The sequence below is a fragment of the Gopherus evgoodei genome, chromosome 10 (genome assembly GCF_007399415.2).
Source record: "Gopherus evgoodei ecotype Sinaloan lineage chromosome 10, rGopEvg1_v1.p, whole genome shotgun sequence".
Taxonomy (NCBI): Eukaryota; Metazoa; Chordata; order Testudines; family Testudinidae; genus Gopherus; species Gopherus evgoodei.
The window spans coordinates 66,550,813-66,563,588 of NC_044331.1; the positions used below are offsets into that span (position 1 = coordinate 66,550,813).

At 44.6% G+C, this 12,776-nt stretch overlaps 1 protein-coding gene across 2 annotated transcripts in view; it reads right to left on the minus strand.

The window, feature by feature from the left end:
• Positions 1-12,776, minus strand: part of MYH11 (myosin heavy chain 11) — a 101,236-nt gene that overhangs the window by 37,261 nt on the left and 51,199 nt on the right. For both annotated transcript variants that reach the window (XM_030576944.1, XM_030576945.1), the window contains exons 6-7: positions 6,621-6,713; positions 898-961 (exon numbers count right to left, since the gene is read on the minus strand). In XM_030576944.1, the coding sequence (XP_030432804.1) occupies positions 898-961; positions 6,621-6,713 (157 nt within the window). The remainder of the gene's footprint in view (positions 1-897; positions 962-6,620; positions 6,714-12,776) is intronic.

A 12,776-nucleotide genomic window follows, 5' to 3' on the forward strand; every position in this document is an offset into this window, starting at 1 on the left:
AGGCTGGGTCAGCAGTACATATACAGACCAGGTGGCTCCAGAGGAATGGAAATCCTCCCATCAGTTTTGCAGAAGCAGTTTAACAAGAGGAAGGGAATTTTAGGTGATTCCAATACATTCCTGCTGGACAGCATCTCTTGTTGGTTTAAACCTGACTCCTGCATCTTTCCTATTGTAACTTTGCTGAAGAAAAAGTAAATGTCTTATGTATAAGTGGTATTGAGATAGCACCTAGACACCCCAGTCACGGACTAGGACCTCGCTGTAGTAGACACTGTACGAAAGACCGTCTCCAACAGCATATTATCACTAGTGTTTTCTTCGAGTCCATCTATTTTAGTACTTATACGGGCCTCAACGCCACAGTATCTAAGCATCTCATACACAATGGATTTATCTGCACAGCCCCGTTGAGAGGCAAGGAAGGATTAGCCCTCTTCTATAGATGGGGCAAACTAAGCCACAGGAGTAAGTGACCTGCCCCCATCACACAGATGCAGAGCTGAATCCGAACCCAGATTTCCCAAGTCGGGGGTCTTCATCACAAGACTTATCGCCATAACACATGGCTTCTTTGACTGAGACTCTGATAGTAAAGTGTACTGTGATTGGGTGGGATGTTCTGTCGTATTTTCTGAGATGCTGCGTGGGAGATAGTGTGCTTTGTCCTGATAGCTGAGAAAACAAACTGATTAGTCTGAACAGAAAATGTAAACATGAGAGTGAGACAAACTGCAAAATTGGTATCAGCATAAATGGAACTACTTCCCTCCCTGCCCTTTGTTTATATCAGTCTTAGTGATATTTGCCTTTCTTAGACATGCAAGGGAGTCTGCTTATGTTACATCCTTTTGCTCCCCCTAGTTAGTTTCCCACGAAGCTCGCTGAAAAGGATACAAGTTTCTATGTTTGCTCCAACAATGTAGCCGGTGACATCAAAATTGATGCGAATGAACTTACCCTGTCAATGAGAAGAGAACATGGTTTGGGTTCTTTCTGTGTTTTATAGTATATTTTAAGAGGCATGTTACAACATTGTCTACTTGGTAATAACAGGCCCAGTTGCTGCCTTCTGTAACAAAACTCCTGGGAGGAGGCTGAAGGGAAGCAAGTCTCTGAGGTTCTCCTTGCAGAGATTTGCCTCTGTTTCATCTGGGTAGTGTGAAAAGGAAGGACCGAGGCCTGGCAGGCTGGGAGCCAGTTCACAAACCCCATGGATCCTGCAAGTGGCCAGGGAATTTATAGTTCCACCTGGATTTCTGCAAGGCCAGTGGGGGGATGTTATGATCCTTTCTTTCTGTTCAACACAGATCCCTGGAGCATTAGAAAGGTATCTTCAGAGTTGGCGGGACAGGCAGGGTAACACTGTGGCAGCAGCTGATTCTTCAACACAAGAGAGGACTCTCCACATGCTGATCAGGGTACAAACAGAGGTGAAAGTAAGCCGGTCTGGTCCAGTACAGTGTACTGCCAAGTGCCAGTACACCGTGCCGGACCACACTGGCTTCCGCGGCAGGCAGCCCAGAGCCCTTTAAATCCCGCCCGCAGCTCCAGCGGCCGGGCTGGAGCTGGAATTTAAAGGGCTCAGAGCTCCTGAGGCTGCAGGCAGCCCAGAGCCCTTTAAATCCCGCCCGCAGCTTCGGTGGCCTGGCTGGGGCCGGGATTTAAAGGGCTCAGAGCTCCCGCGGCTGCAGGGAACCCAGAGCCCTTTGAATCTCATCCGTGGCTCCAGCTGCCGGGCTGGTGCCGGATTTAAAGGGCTCGGAGCTCCCCGCAGCCACGGGAGTTCTGGGCCCTTTAAATCCCGCCCACAGCAGTGGGGATTTAAAGGGCTTGGAGCTTTGCGGCAGCTGGAGTCTCGAATCCTTTAATTTGCCCCTGAGCCCCAGGGGCTCCCAGCCATCTCTGCAGCTGAGAGCCTTGGGTTGATTTAAAGGTCCTGGGGCTCCCAGATACAGCCAGTGCCCCACGGCCTTTAAATCTCGAGGCCTCGTCACTTCCAGATGAGGCCACGCCCCCTCAGGACTCCGGCAGTACCGGTAAGTCCTGTAAATTACTTTCACCCCTGGATCGTACAGATATAACCACCACTATCTTGGCTGTCACTGGAATTGAACTTGATACTTCATGAGCTAGGTCAGGAGCATGAGCCTCGCTAAAGGAGGATTACACCCAAACAGGCTCAATGTTAGTGACCATCAAAATTCTTACTACTTTTATTTACTTTCAACTTATAGCTAAGCTAATAGTAAAAGGCGTTAGGCTTGAGTCAAGTTTTTATAAGCCTTCCACTGTTGTAACATTTCTACCTTCTATTCAATTAGTGATTTGGGGATGAAAATGCTTGGTTTTAACATGTAAATTAATATTCTGAGATCTTGCATCTCCAACTCTTTAATAATTAAAAATAATCAGAAAAAAAGTTTTTTATTTTATATCTATTATCTGTGAAAGAATACACATGATCATGGCGCTATCTTTACACAGAAGCATCATCCATTTTAAGACTCTTTTCAAATATAAGTGAGACAATCCAAGCCAGTGAAGATCAAAGATCCTGGCTCCATATGAGACTAAATTATTCAATATGAAAACTGGCCGAATGGGAAGGTTACTGAAAGGAAGTGGGCAGTTTTGAGAATAAAATCTAGTCTGTTTTAAGGCTCGTGCACATCTGAGAAAAGTAGTCTGGTTTTCCTGGGATTTTCACACTCATTTTTATAATTTATTATTGGCACAGTATTTATTGTGAAGGCCACTTTAGTATCTTATCTTAGTAGTGTATTGCAATAATAAAAAACCTTCAGTAGCATAGCCTGCTTATGAGTGTGTGTTATGTATCCCCCTCTGTACCCAACCGACTTATAGTCAGTCACTAGTTATAGAGCTTTGGCTCTTTAACTCAAGCTTGTGCTTTTCAGTTCTGCAAGTGCCGGGTTCAGTCCCCAGTGTGTTGGTCAAGATGGCAGCCACCACAATATCACACACGCACATGAGGAGGAAAGGTTGGGTTAACGCTGCTACCGCAGAAATTACTACTTCATCAAGTCGCCAGGAGGGCTTTGGCTTCCTCGACCACGGGATGCTATTTGAGGAAGGACTGCTAGGAACAGATGGCGTTCACCTTTCGAAGCGGGGAAAGGCCTTATTTGCGCACAGACTGGCTAACCTAGTAAGGAGGGCTTTAAACTAGGTTCGACGGGGACAGGTGAGCAAAGCCCACAGGTAAGTGGGGAACAAGACCTGGGAGATGGGTTGGAAACAGGAGGGAGCACGGGCTATAATGGCAGAGAGGAAGGAGGGTCAGGGCAAAGCTGGGAGGCAAGATCAAACCAGTATCTTAGATGTCTTTATACAAATGCAAGAAGTATGGGTAATAAGCAGGAAGAACTGGAAGTGCTAATAAATAAATACAACTATGACATTATTGGCATTACTGAAACTTGGTAGGATAATACACACGACTGGAATGTTGGTGTGGATGGGTATAGTTTGCTCAGGAAGGATAGACAGGGGAAAAAGGGAGGAGGTGTTGCCTTATATATTAAAAATGTACACACTTGGACTGAGGTGGAGATGGACATAGGAGACAGAAGGGTGGAAAGTCTCTGGGTTAGGCTAAAAGGGGTAAAAAACACAGGTGATGTCGTGCTGGGAGTCTACTACAGGCCACCTAATCAGGCGGAAGAGGTGGATTAGGCTTTTTTCAAACAACTAACAAAATCATCCAAAGCCCAAGATTTGGTGGTGATGGGGGACTTCAACTATCCAGATATATGTTGGGAAAATAACACCGCGGGGCACAGACTATCCAATAAGTTCCTGGACTGCATTGCAGACAACTTTTTATTTCAGAAAGTTGAAAAAGCTACTAGGGGGGAAGCTGTTCTAGACTTGATTTTAACCAATAGGGAGGAACTTGTTGAGAATTTGAAAGTAGAAGGAAGCTTGGGTGAAAGTAATCATGAAATCATAGAATTTGCAATTCTAAGGAAAGGTAGAAGGGAGTACAGCAGAGTAGAGACAATGGATTTCAGGAAGGCGGATTTTGGTAAGCTCAGAGAGCTGATAGGCAAGGTCCCATGGGAATTAAGACTGAGGGGAAAAACAACTGAGGAAAGTTGGCAGTTTTTCAAAGGGACGCTATTAAGGGCCCAAAAGCAAGTTATTCCGATGGTTAGGAAAGATAGAAAATGTGGCAAAAGACCACCTTGGCTTACCCTTGAGATCTTGCGTGACCTACAAAATAAAAAGGTATCATATAAAAAATGGAAACTAGGTCAGATCACGAAGGATGAATATAGGCAAATAACACAGGAATGCAGAGGCAAGATTAGAAAAGCAAAGGCACAAAATGAACTCAAACTAGCTATGGGAATAAAGGGAAACAAGAAGACTTTATCAATACATTAGAAGCAAGAGGAAGACTAAGGACAGGGTAGGCCCACTGCTCAATGAGGAGGGGGTAACAGTAACGGGAGACTTGGAAATGGCAGAGATGCTTAATGACTTCTTTGTTTCGGTCTTCACTGAGAAGTCTGAAGGAATGTCTAGTATAGTGAATGCTTACGGGAAGAGGGTAGGTTTAGAAGAGAAAATAAGGAAAGAGCAAGTAAAAAATCACTTAGAAAAGTTAGATGCCTGCAAGTCACCAGGACCTGATGAAATGCATCCTAGAATACTCAAGGAGTTAATGGAAGAGGTATCTGAGCCTCTAGCTATTATCTTTGGGAAATCATGGGAGACGGGGGAGATTCCAGAAGACTGGAAGGGGGCAAATATAGTGCCCATCTATAAGAAGGGAAATAAAAACAACCCAGGAAACTACAGACCAGTTAGTTTAACTTCTGTGCCAGGGAAGATAATGGAGCAGGTAATCAAAGAAATCATCTGCAAACACTTGGAAGGTGGTAAGGTGATAGGGAATAGCCAGCATGGATTTGTAAAGAACAAATCGTGTCAAACTAATCTGATAGCGTTCTTTGATAGGATAACGAGCCTTGTGGATAAGGGAGAAGCGGTGGATGTGATATACCTAGACTTTAGTAAGGCATTTGATACAGTTTCGCATGATATTCTTATAGATAAGCTAGGAAAGTACAATTTAGATGGGGCTACTATAAGGTGGGTGCATAACTGGCTGGATAACCGTACTCAGAGAGTAGTTGTTAATGGCTCCCAATCCTGCTGGAAAGGTATAACAAGTGGGGTTCCGCAGGGGTCTGTTTTGGGACCGGTTCTGTTCAATATCTTCATCAACGATTTAGATGTTGGCATAGAAAGTACGCTTATTAAGTTTGCGGACGATACCAAACTGGGAGGGATTGCAACTGCTCTGGAGGACAGGGTCAAAATTCAAAATGATCTGAACAAATTGGAGAAATGGTCTGAGGTAAACAGGATGAAGTTCAATAAAGATAAATGCAAAGTGCTCCACTTAGGAAGGAACAATCAGTTTCACACATACAGAATGGGAAGAGACTGTCTAGGAAGGAGTATGGCAGAAAGAGATCCAGGGGTCATAGTGGACCACAAGCTTAATATGAGTCAACAGTGTGATACTGTTGCAAAAAAAGCAAACGTGATTCTGGGATGCATTAACAGGTGTGTTGTAAACAAGACACGAGAAGTCATTCTTCCGCTTTACTCTGCGCTGGTTAGGCCTCAACTGGAGTATTGTGTCCAGTTCTGGGCACCGCATTTCAAGAAAGATGTGGAGAAATTGGAGAGGGTCCAGAGAAGAGCAACAAGAATGATTAAAGGTCTTGAGAACATGACCTATGAAGGAAGGCTGAAGGAATTGGGTTTGTTTAGTTTGGAAAAGAGAAGACTGAGAGGGGACATGATAGCAGTTTTCAGGTATCTAAAAGGGTGTCATCAGGAGTAGGGAGAAAACTTGTTCACCTTAGCCTCCAATGATAGAACAAGAAGCAATGGGCTTAAACTGCAGCAAGGGAGATTTAGGTTGGACATTAGGAAAAAGTTCCTAACTGTCAGGGTAGTTAAACACTGGAATAGATTGCCTAGGGAAGTTGTGGAATCTCCATCACTGGAGATATTTAAGAGTAGGTTAGATAAATGTCTATCAGGGATGGTCTAGACAGTATTTGGTCCTGCCATGAGGGCAGGGGACTGGACTCGATGACCTCTCGAGGTCCCTTCCAGTCCTAGAGTCTATGAGTCTATAAGAGAAGACTTAGATAATGTCAAGTTGGAACTTCATGATTTCCCATTCTCTTCCTTATAGTCACTAATTCACATGTTAACACTCCCACTAAATCAGTCATGCCAGAAGAAGAAAACTGATCTTGTTGGCAAAATGTTCTGAAAGTGAATATTAAGCCAAATAGCTCTGGCAGGGGCCAGGTGCGTGTACTGCTAAACGCTGAGTAAACTATGACACGGCCAACTTTTAGCTTGTTTTGTTCTTTTCTAACATGCCAAAATAATGATTCAGGGATAAATCCTAAATCCCTTATTTAAGGGAAATAATTATGGAGAAATCTCTTTTTAAAAAAACCTCCCCCAATGTTTGAGGGTTTTTAGCCATCTGCAAACTTTGTCTTTGTGGGGCACTGATTACAAACACCGTACACACAGAGAGCATTTATACTACTTACAAATCTGGAGGAGTTGTCGTTCTTCACAGTTTTGGCATTGCCAAAAGCTTCAAGAATAGGATTTGCCTGAAGAAGCTGCTTTTCCAGCTCACCCTAAAAGTCATGCAGACTCAAGTTAACCTTGAATTAATCAGTTATTTAAATGAAAACAGAAAATGCACATACCTGAGAAACTCAAGATGATTTAAGCCTAAGTGTATTTTTGCACTCCATGTAAACTTATTTTTTTTCCCTCTAGTAATCTTTGTGTTTACATAATGGTGCACTGCAGTCTACTGCTATTCTGTACACAAAGTCAATAAGACCCTTTTCCAGTGTTATTGCTTGTTGAAGATCAGAGTCTGTATATCTGTTTAGTGTCATTACTGGCTTGCCTTAATGAAAAGGATTGTTCTGTATCAAAGATGGATATTTTTACTTTATTACCAAAAATACTTAGAACCTACTAACTTGTTTTTTCCACGTTAGTGTACTGAGATCTCATGATAGAAAATGATGTAATTAGAAAAAAACTTGCTGAGAATACATTTAATGTAATGCAGCACAAAGATACAAAGCAGATTACACCAAGTCTATTAATCACATTACATGCAGGGCTATTCAGGTTGAATATGGAAATGCATTACTTTATTTCAAAATATGACCATGAATTCCCATGCAAACTTAAACACACTGTTATATTGTTAATTTTGATTAGTAATTGCGAATTAAGCAAATCATGCAATGAAAGCAAATATGCACTTAATCCTACTTCTAGCACAATGATGCTAACAATAAGTAATTCTGCCTGAGGCCACTTGCATCTGAATTCGTCCTCATCATCATCTATATTAGAGTCATTAATTGTCACATTCTAAATTTGTATTAACCTTTATTTCCAGGTGTCCTAGTCTTTGATATTTCTCCTGCTATGTGCAGCTCTTTATACAATGCTGTGTACCACTTCAAACACAGTTTTTAAAGCAGAAATTTCTTGTAAAAGCTTAATATTTTTTAAACAATGTTAATTACTCTGTTAACAGTTAATGAAGGCAACATTTGGACTGAGTCCGGAGGAAATAACTTAGAAAACTACCACTTGCCATGAAACAGAAAAATGCACACTCTGAATACATCTCTGTTTATAAGGCCATCCCTGATGCAAGAGTAGCTCCCTCTCATTCCAAACATAGGGTTGCCAACTTTCTAATCACACAAAACCGAACACCGTAGCCTCACCCCTTCCCCGAGGCCCCGCCCCTGCTCACTACATTCCCCCACCCTCAGTGGTTTGCTCTCCTCCACTCTCACTCACTTTCACTGTGCTGGGGCGGGAGGGAGGGAGGGCTCTAACTGGGGGTGGAGGCTCTGGGGTGGGGCCAGAAATGAGGGGTTCAGGGTGCAGGAGGGGGCTCTGGGCTGAGGCAGGGAGTTGGGGTGAAGGAGGGGGTGAAAGCTCCAGCTGACGGTGCAGGTGCCGGGCTGGGGTTGGGGGATGAGGGATTTGGCATGGAGGAGGGGGATCCAGGCTGGGGGGTGGGGCCAAGGGATTCAGAGTGGGGGAGGGAGCTGTGCGTTAAGGCAGGGGGTTGGGGTACAGGAGGGTGTACGAGCTCTGGGATGGGCCTGGGGATGAGGGGTTTGGGGTACAGGAGTGAGCTCCAGGTTTGGGGGGGCTCAGGGCTGGGGCAGGGGGAGGGGCATGGGCTTTCCTAGAGCGGCTCCCAGTCAGTGGCACAGCAGGGCTAAGGCAGGCTCCCTGCCGGCCCTGGCTCCACGCTGCATCCCGGAAGCAGCCAGCAGGTCTGGGTCCTAGGTGGAGGAGCCAGGAGGCTCCATGCACTGCTCTCATCCTCAGGCACTTCCCCCCCAGCTCCCATTGGCTGTGGTTCCCGGCCAATGGGAGTGTGGAGCTGGTGCTCGGGACATGGACAGTGCAGGCAGAGTCCCATGGCCCCCCTGCCTAGAAGCTGAACCCGCTGGTTGCTTTCAGGGCACAGCGCAGTGCCAGGACAGGTAGGGACTAGCCTGCCTTAGCCCTGCAGCACCACCAACTGAACTTCTAATGGTCCAGTCGGTGATGCTGACTGCAGCCGCCAGGGTCCCTTTTCGACCGGGTGTTCCAGTCAAAAACCAGACACCTGGCAACCCTATCCAAACACCATCACTGTCATTTATAGATGCCCTGCACTATGTGTGACAGGGATACGACCTGACCATAGAAAAGGCAACAGTTCATTAACACCTTGCTAAATTCTTCTGTTTGGACATGGTTGGTGTATAGGTGAGGACTCCTGACTGTTCAGCTAAGGGTCTCAACCTGCCTGAACTATGAAAATATCTAGCTAGTAGTTTGGAAGAAGAGGAATAGAGATTAGCTAACTCAAGAGCCCTAGAGGAAAAATGCCTGGAAATAAAACCATGAGCACCTCCTTGTGCAAGGCTGCTACCATGCTGCAGTGGGTTGGGCAATTCTTTCCAATTATACTCTGCCATTATAACAACCCTGGTTGTGCCAACAGCAGGGTTTGATCCTATGACCTTCTAGAGCAGTGGTTCTCAACCAGGGGTCCACAACCCCCTGCAGGGTCTCAAGCAGGTTTCAGGGGGTCCACCAAGCAGGGCTGGGATTAGATTTGCTGGGGCCCATGGCAGAAAGCCAAAGCCCCACCACATGGGGCTGAATCCCCAGGCTCTGAGCCCAGCCATCCAGGGCTGAAGCCGAAGCCTAAGCAACTTAGCTTTGTGGGTCTCCCTGTGGCATGGGGCTCTGGGCAATTGCCCTGCTTGCTACCCATTAATGTATGCCCTGGCGCTTATATGCATAAAAACAGTTGTTGTGCCACATGTGGGCCGTGGAGTTCTTATAGCATGTTGGAGGGAGGGGGGGCTCAGAAAGAAAAAGGTTGAGAACCTGTGTTCTAGAGCACTGTAAGCATAGCCCTCCACAGCTTGAGTTAAAGAAGCAACTTCATTAGTGGAGAGCTATAACAGAGCTTTGGGTCAGCCACGAGAATGGCACAAAGACCTATACTTTCCTAGTGTGGCTTACACTGTTCAGCACAAATCACTGGTTATCTAGTCATAGGGTATGTGGATGGGTAGGGTTCTGTGGCCTGCCTTGTGCAGGAGGTCAGACTAGATGATCATATTGGTCCCTTCTAACCTATGAGTCTATGTCTTCACTACCAGCTGGATTGGCGGGCAGTGATTGATCAAGCAGGGATCGATTTATCGCGTCTAGTCTAGACACGATAAATCAATCCCTGAGCACTCTCCTGTCAACTCCTGTACTCCAGCTCGGTGAGAGGTTCAGGCAGAGTTGATGGGGAAGAGGCAGCAGTTGACTCACTGTGGTGAAGACACCATGGTAATTCAATCTAAGTACGTTGACTTCAGCTACGTTATTCACGTAGCTGAAGCTGCATAACTTCGATCGATTCCCCCTCCCACCCTAGTGTAGAGCAGGCCATAGTTCCAAATCTGCAGCTAGTGTAAGCACTTACCTCAGTTGTCTACACTAGCAGTGAATTTAGTCCATCATAGATAGAAATTAGATGAGAAATTTCAAAACAACTTGTCAAATGAAATATTAAATACCATCAACAAATAGTTTAACCTCTGATATGTCCTCTAACATGAGTCTCAATCTTAACCTAAATCTGAGCGGAAACTCACAAGCAACATTGCATCTCAAGAACCACACTAATAAAAGAGCAGAAGACACACTGAAACTCTTTTGTACTATGACTAATTGTAGGAGCAAGTTGGGAAGCATGCAACATTTTTCAGACATGCATAATTCTCCACGGTTGTAGGAAAATGCAGAATCATAAGCAATATCAAATGGAAAGCATGCAGAGTTACAAATCAATCACACACTGTGATGGTTTGGGAATTATTTCACAACAGTCCTAAAAAGTTCAACCTGAAGCACAGAAAGTCTCTGGGTACTTTCATTCAGAAACCATATGATCAAATTTCAGGCTGATTAGCTCTTTCAGGATCGTGGGAAAATTCATTCAAACTATGAAAATCTGGATACATACACACACATAGAAAATGGTGACACTTGAAAGACAACCCTCTGTGTCAGACTTCATCTTTTCCTGGAGCTTGACACAGTTAGAGTTAACACGTGTGAACATTGGTGCTATTGTTGCTTTTTGTCATGTGATACAAGAATTATATATTTCAACAAAAATCTTAATTTTTTTGGTGCAACAATAGCATGCAGATCTACACTCAGTGCCTTTAACACACATCGAACAGTCTAAGTTACTCACGTAAGCAAAAGATGGACCTTGCTGTAGTTGAATAATGTGGTATAAAACAAACATCAGTATTATTTCCATCACACATACATTTGTGGCTCTCTTTTGTTTTATTTTTCTACATAAAAATAACAAACAGTTTCTCTATGCAAATTAAACTGGGGGAAACAAATAGGAACAATCTGTTATAGACATACCAAGAGTACAATTACAGTGCGCAAACGGTTCATTTTAGGAGTTGATTATAAAAAAAACCTGATCCAAACTCCATTTGAGCCAGCAGGAGTTTGTCCATGGACTTCGGATCAGACATAAAATTATTCCCTCAATATAAGCCAAAGAATTTTTTTTTTTCAGGATAAATTCCTAAGTAAGTCTCCTCTGGGGCATTTAATGCAGCCAGAGATTTTTAAAGTAAATATAAGTGCTGAGTCAGAAGCCCCAGGCATGGAAGTTTTCCATTTCCCCTTAGAACAGAGAGCAGTTTCGGTTTCTCCTAATCATTCTGCCTCAGTCCTTGCTTGACAGGATTCACTTTCAGGGGTGAGAGGATAGATCAGTCTCAGGGCCAGTTCAGTGCTTAGCCCTTGAGTCTTTCCAAAAGAGTATCAGTTAGCAATAGCTGTAGTGGCAAAGTGGATAGCTGGCCATTAGGAATGGCCTTGAAACCATCAGTTTGTTTCCCATAGGCCACTGAACACTTACACATTTAGGGCCTGATTTTTCAGAAGTGCTCCACCTCAGGAATACCAGGCCTTTCTTTATTCTCAGTTTCTTTTCAGGGAACATAATGCCGGTGAAAGGTGCCGAAATGAAGCCCTGGATGCTGGAGTTCTCTATTTGTCACCATAATAGGTATAGGAACAGCAAGGGCAGCACAAGCTTCCCCACACTTGTTCTGTGCTGTGGATACTTATCTATCAAGGACTGGTAAGACTGTCTCATTCACATAGTCTAAACAGCCATTTAATGGTTCAACTTCCAGTCACTACCAACCTGAGCTAGATTTTAACTGATAACCTGAAAAAGAAAAACACTTCATATTCTATTACCAAGCCCCTGTCTGAGCCAGCCAGTCCTGCATGTTGGGCCTAATGCTGCATTCCTGGTGCATTGAAATCTCTTACTGAAGCAGGCTCATTGTGTTTGTGATAGGGTGACTATCCCACACTCACCCTGTACGGGGGTTTAATGCAGGCCAGATGGGTCAATTAAAACAATAGGCAGCTGACTAAGGAGGCTCAGCTGGGCAGGAATAGGTGGGGCTTATAAAGTCCAGGAGCTGCTGGGAAAAGGTGGAGCCACTCTCAGAAGAAAGGCAGGTCTGAGTAGAGATTGCACTTGCTTCCTGAGAAGAGGGAGGTTCCTTTTAGGAACTGGTAGGCCTAGGAAGAAAAGGGGAACCAGCAGTAGAAAGAAGCCCAGGGTTATACCAGTGAGGCTATAAAGAGAAATGGCTCAGACTGCTGAGTTGAGGGAACCTAGGCTGGAACCTGGAAAAGATGACAGGTCTGAGTTCCCTGATCAGCCACTGGGTGAGGGACACAGAGGCAGTGAGTAGGAAGACTGCCTAGGACTATTGAGGTGCTAAACCTCCCTGGAAGGGGGGGAAAACATAGACAGTAACATGGCTGGAAGGCTGAGCCATGAAGAGGACATTAGGGTTCCTGAGGCTGTGAGAGGAGCTGCAGGCAGACAGAGTGATGGTGTGTAAATCAGATGGGAGGGATTTCCATCTTGAGGTAATCTCCAGTTCACCAGGAGGAGGTACCAGTCTGATGGTGAGTGGTGCACCCTGTGACAGTGTCATAAATTTGAATTGCTACAGCTTTTATAAAACTAATGTTGGGTAAACTTTTCAAAAACCTAAAAATTGGATCAACCTTGCTTCATCACACAGGTT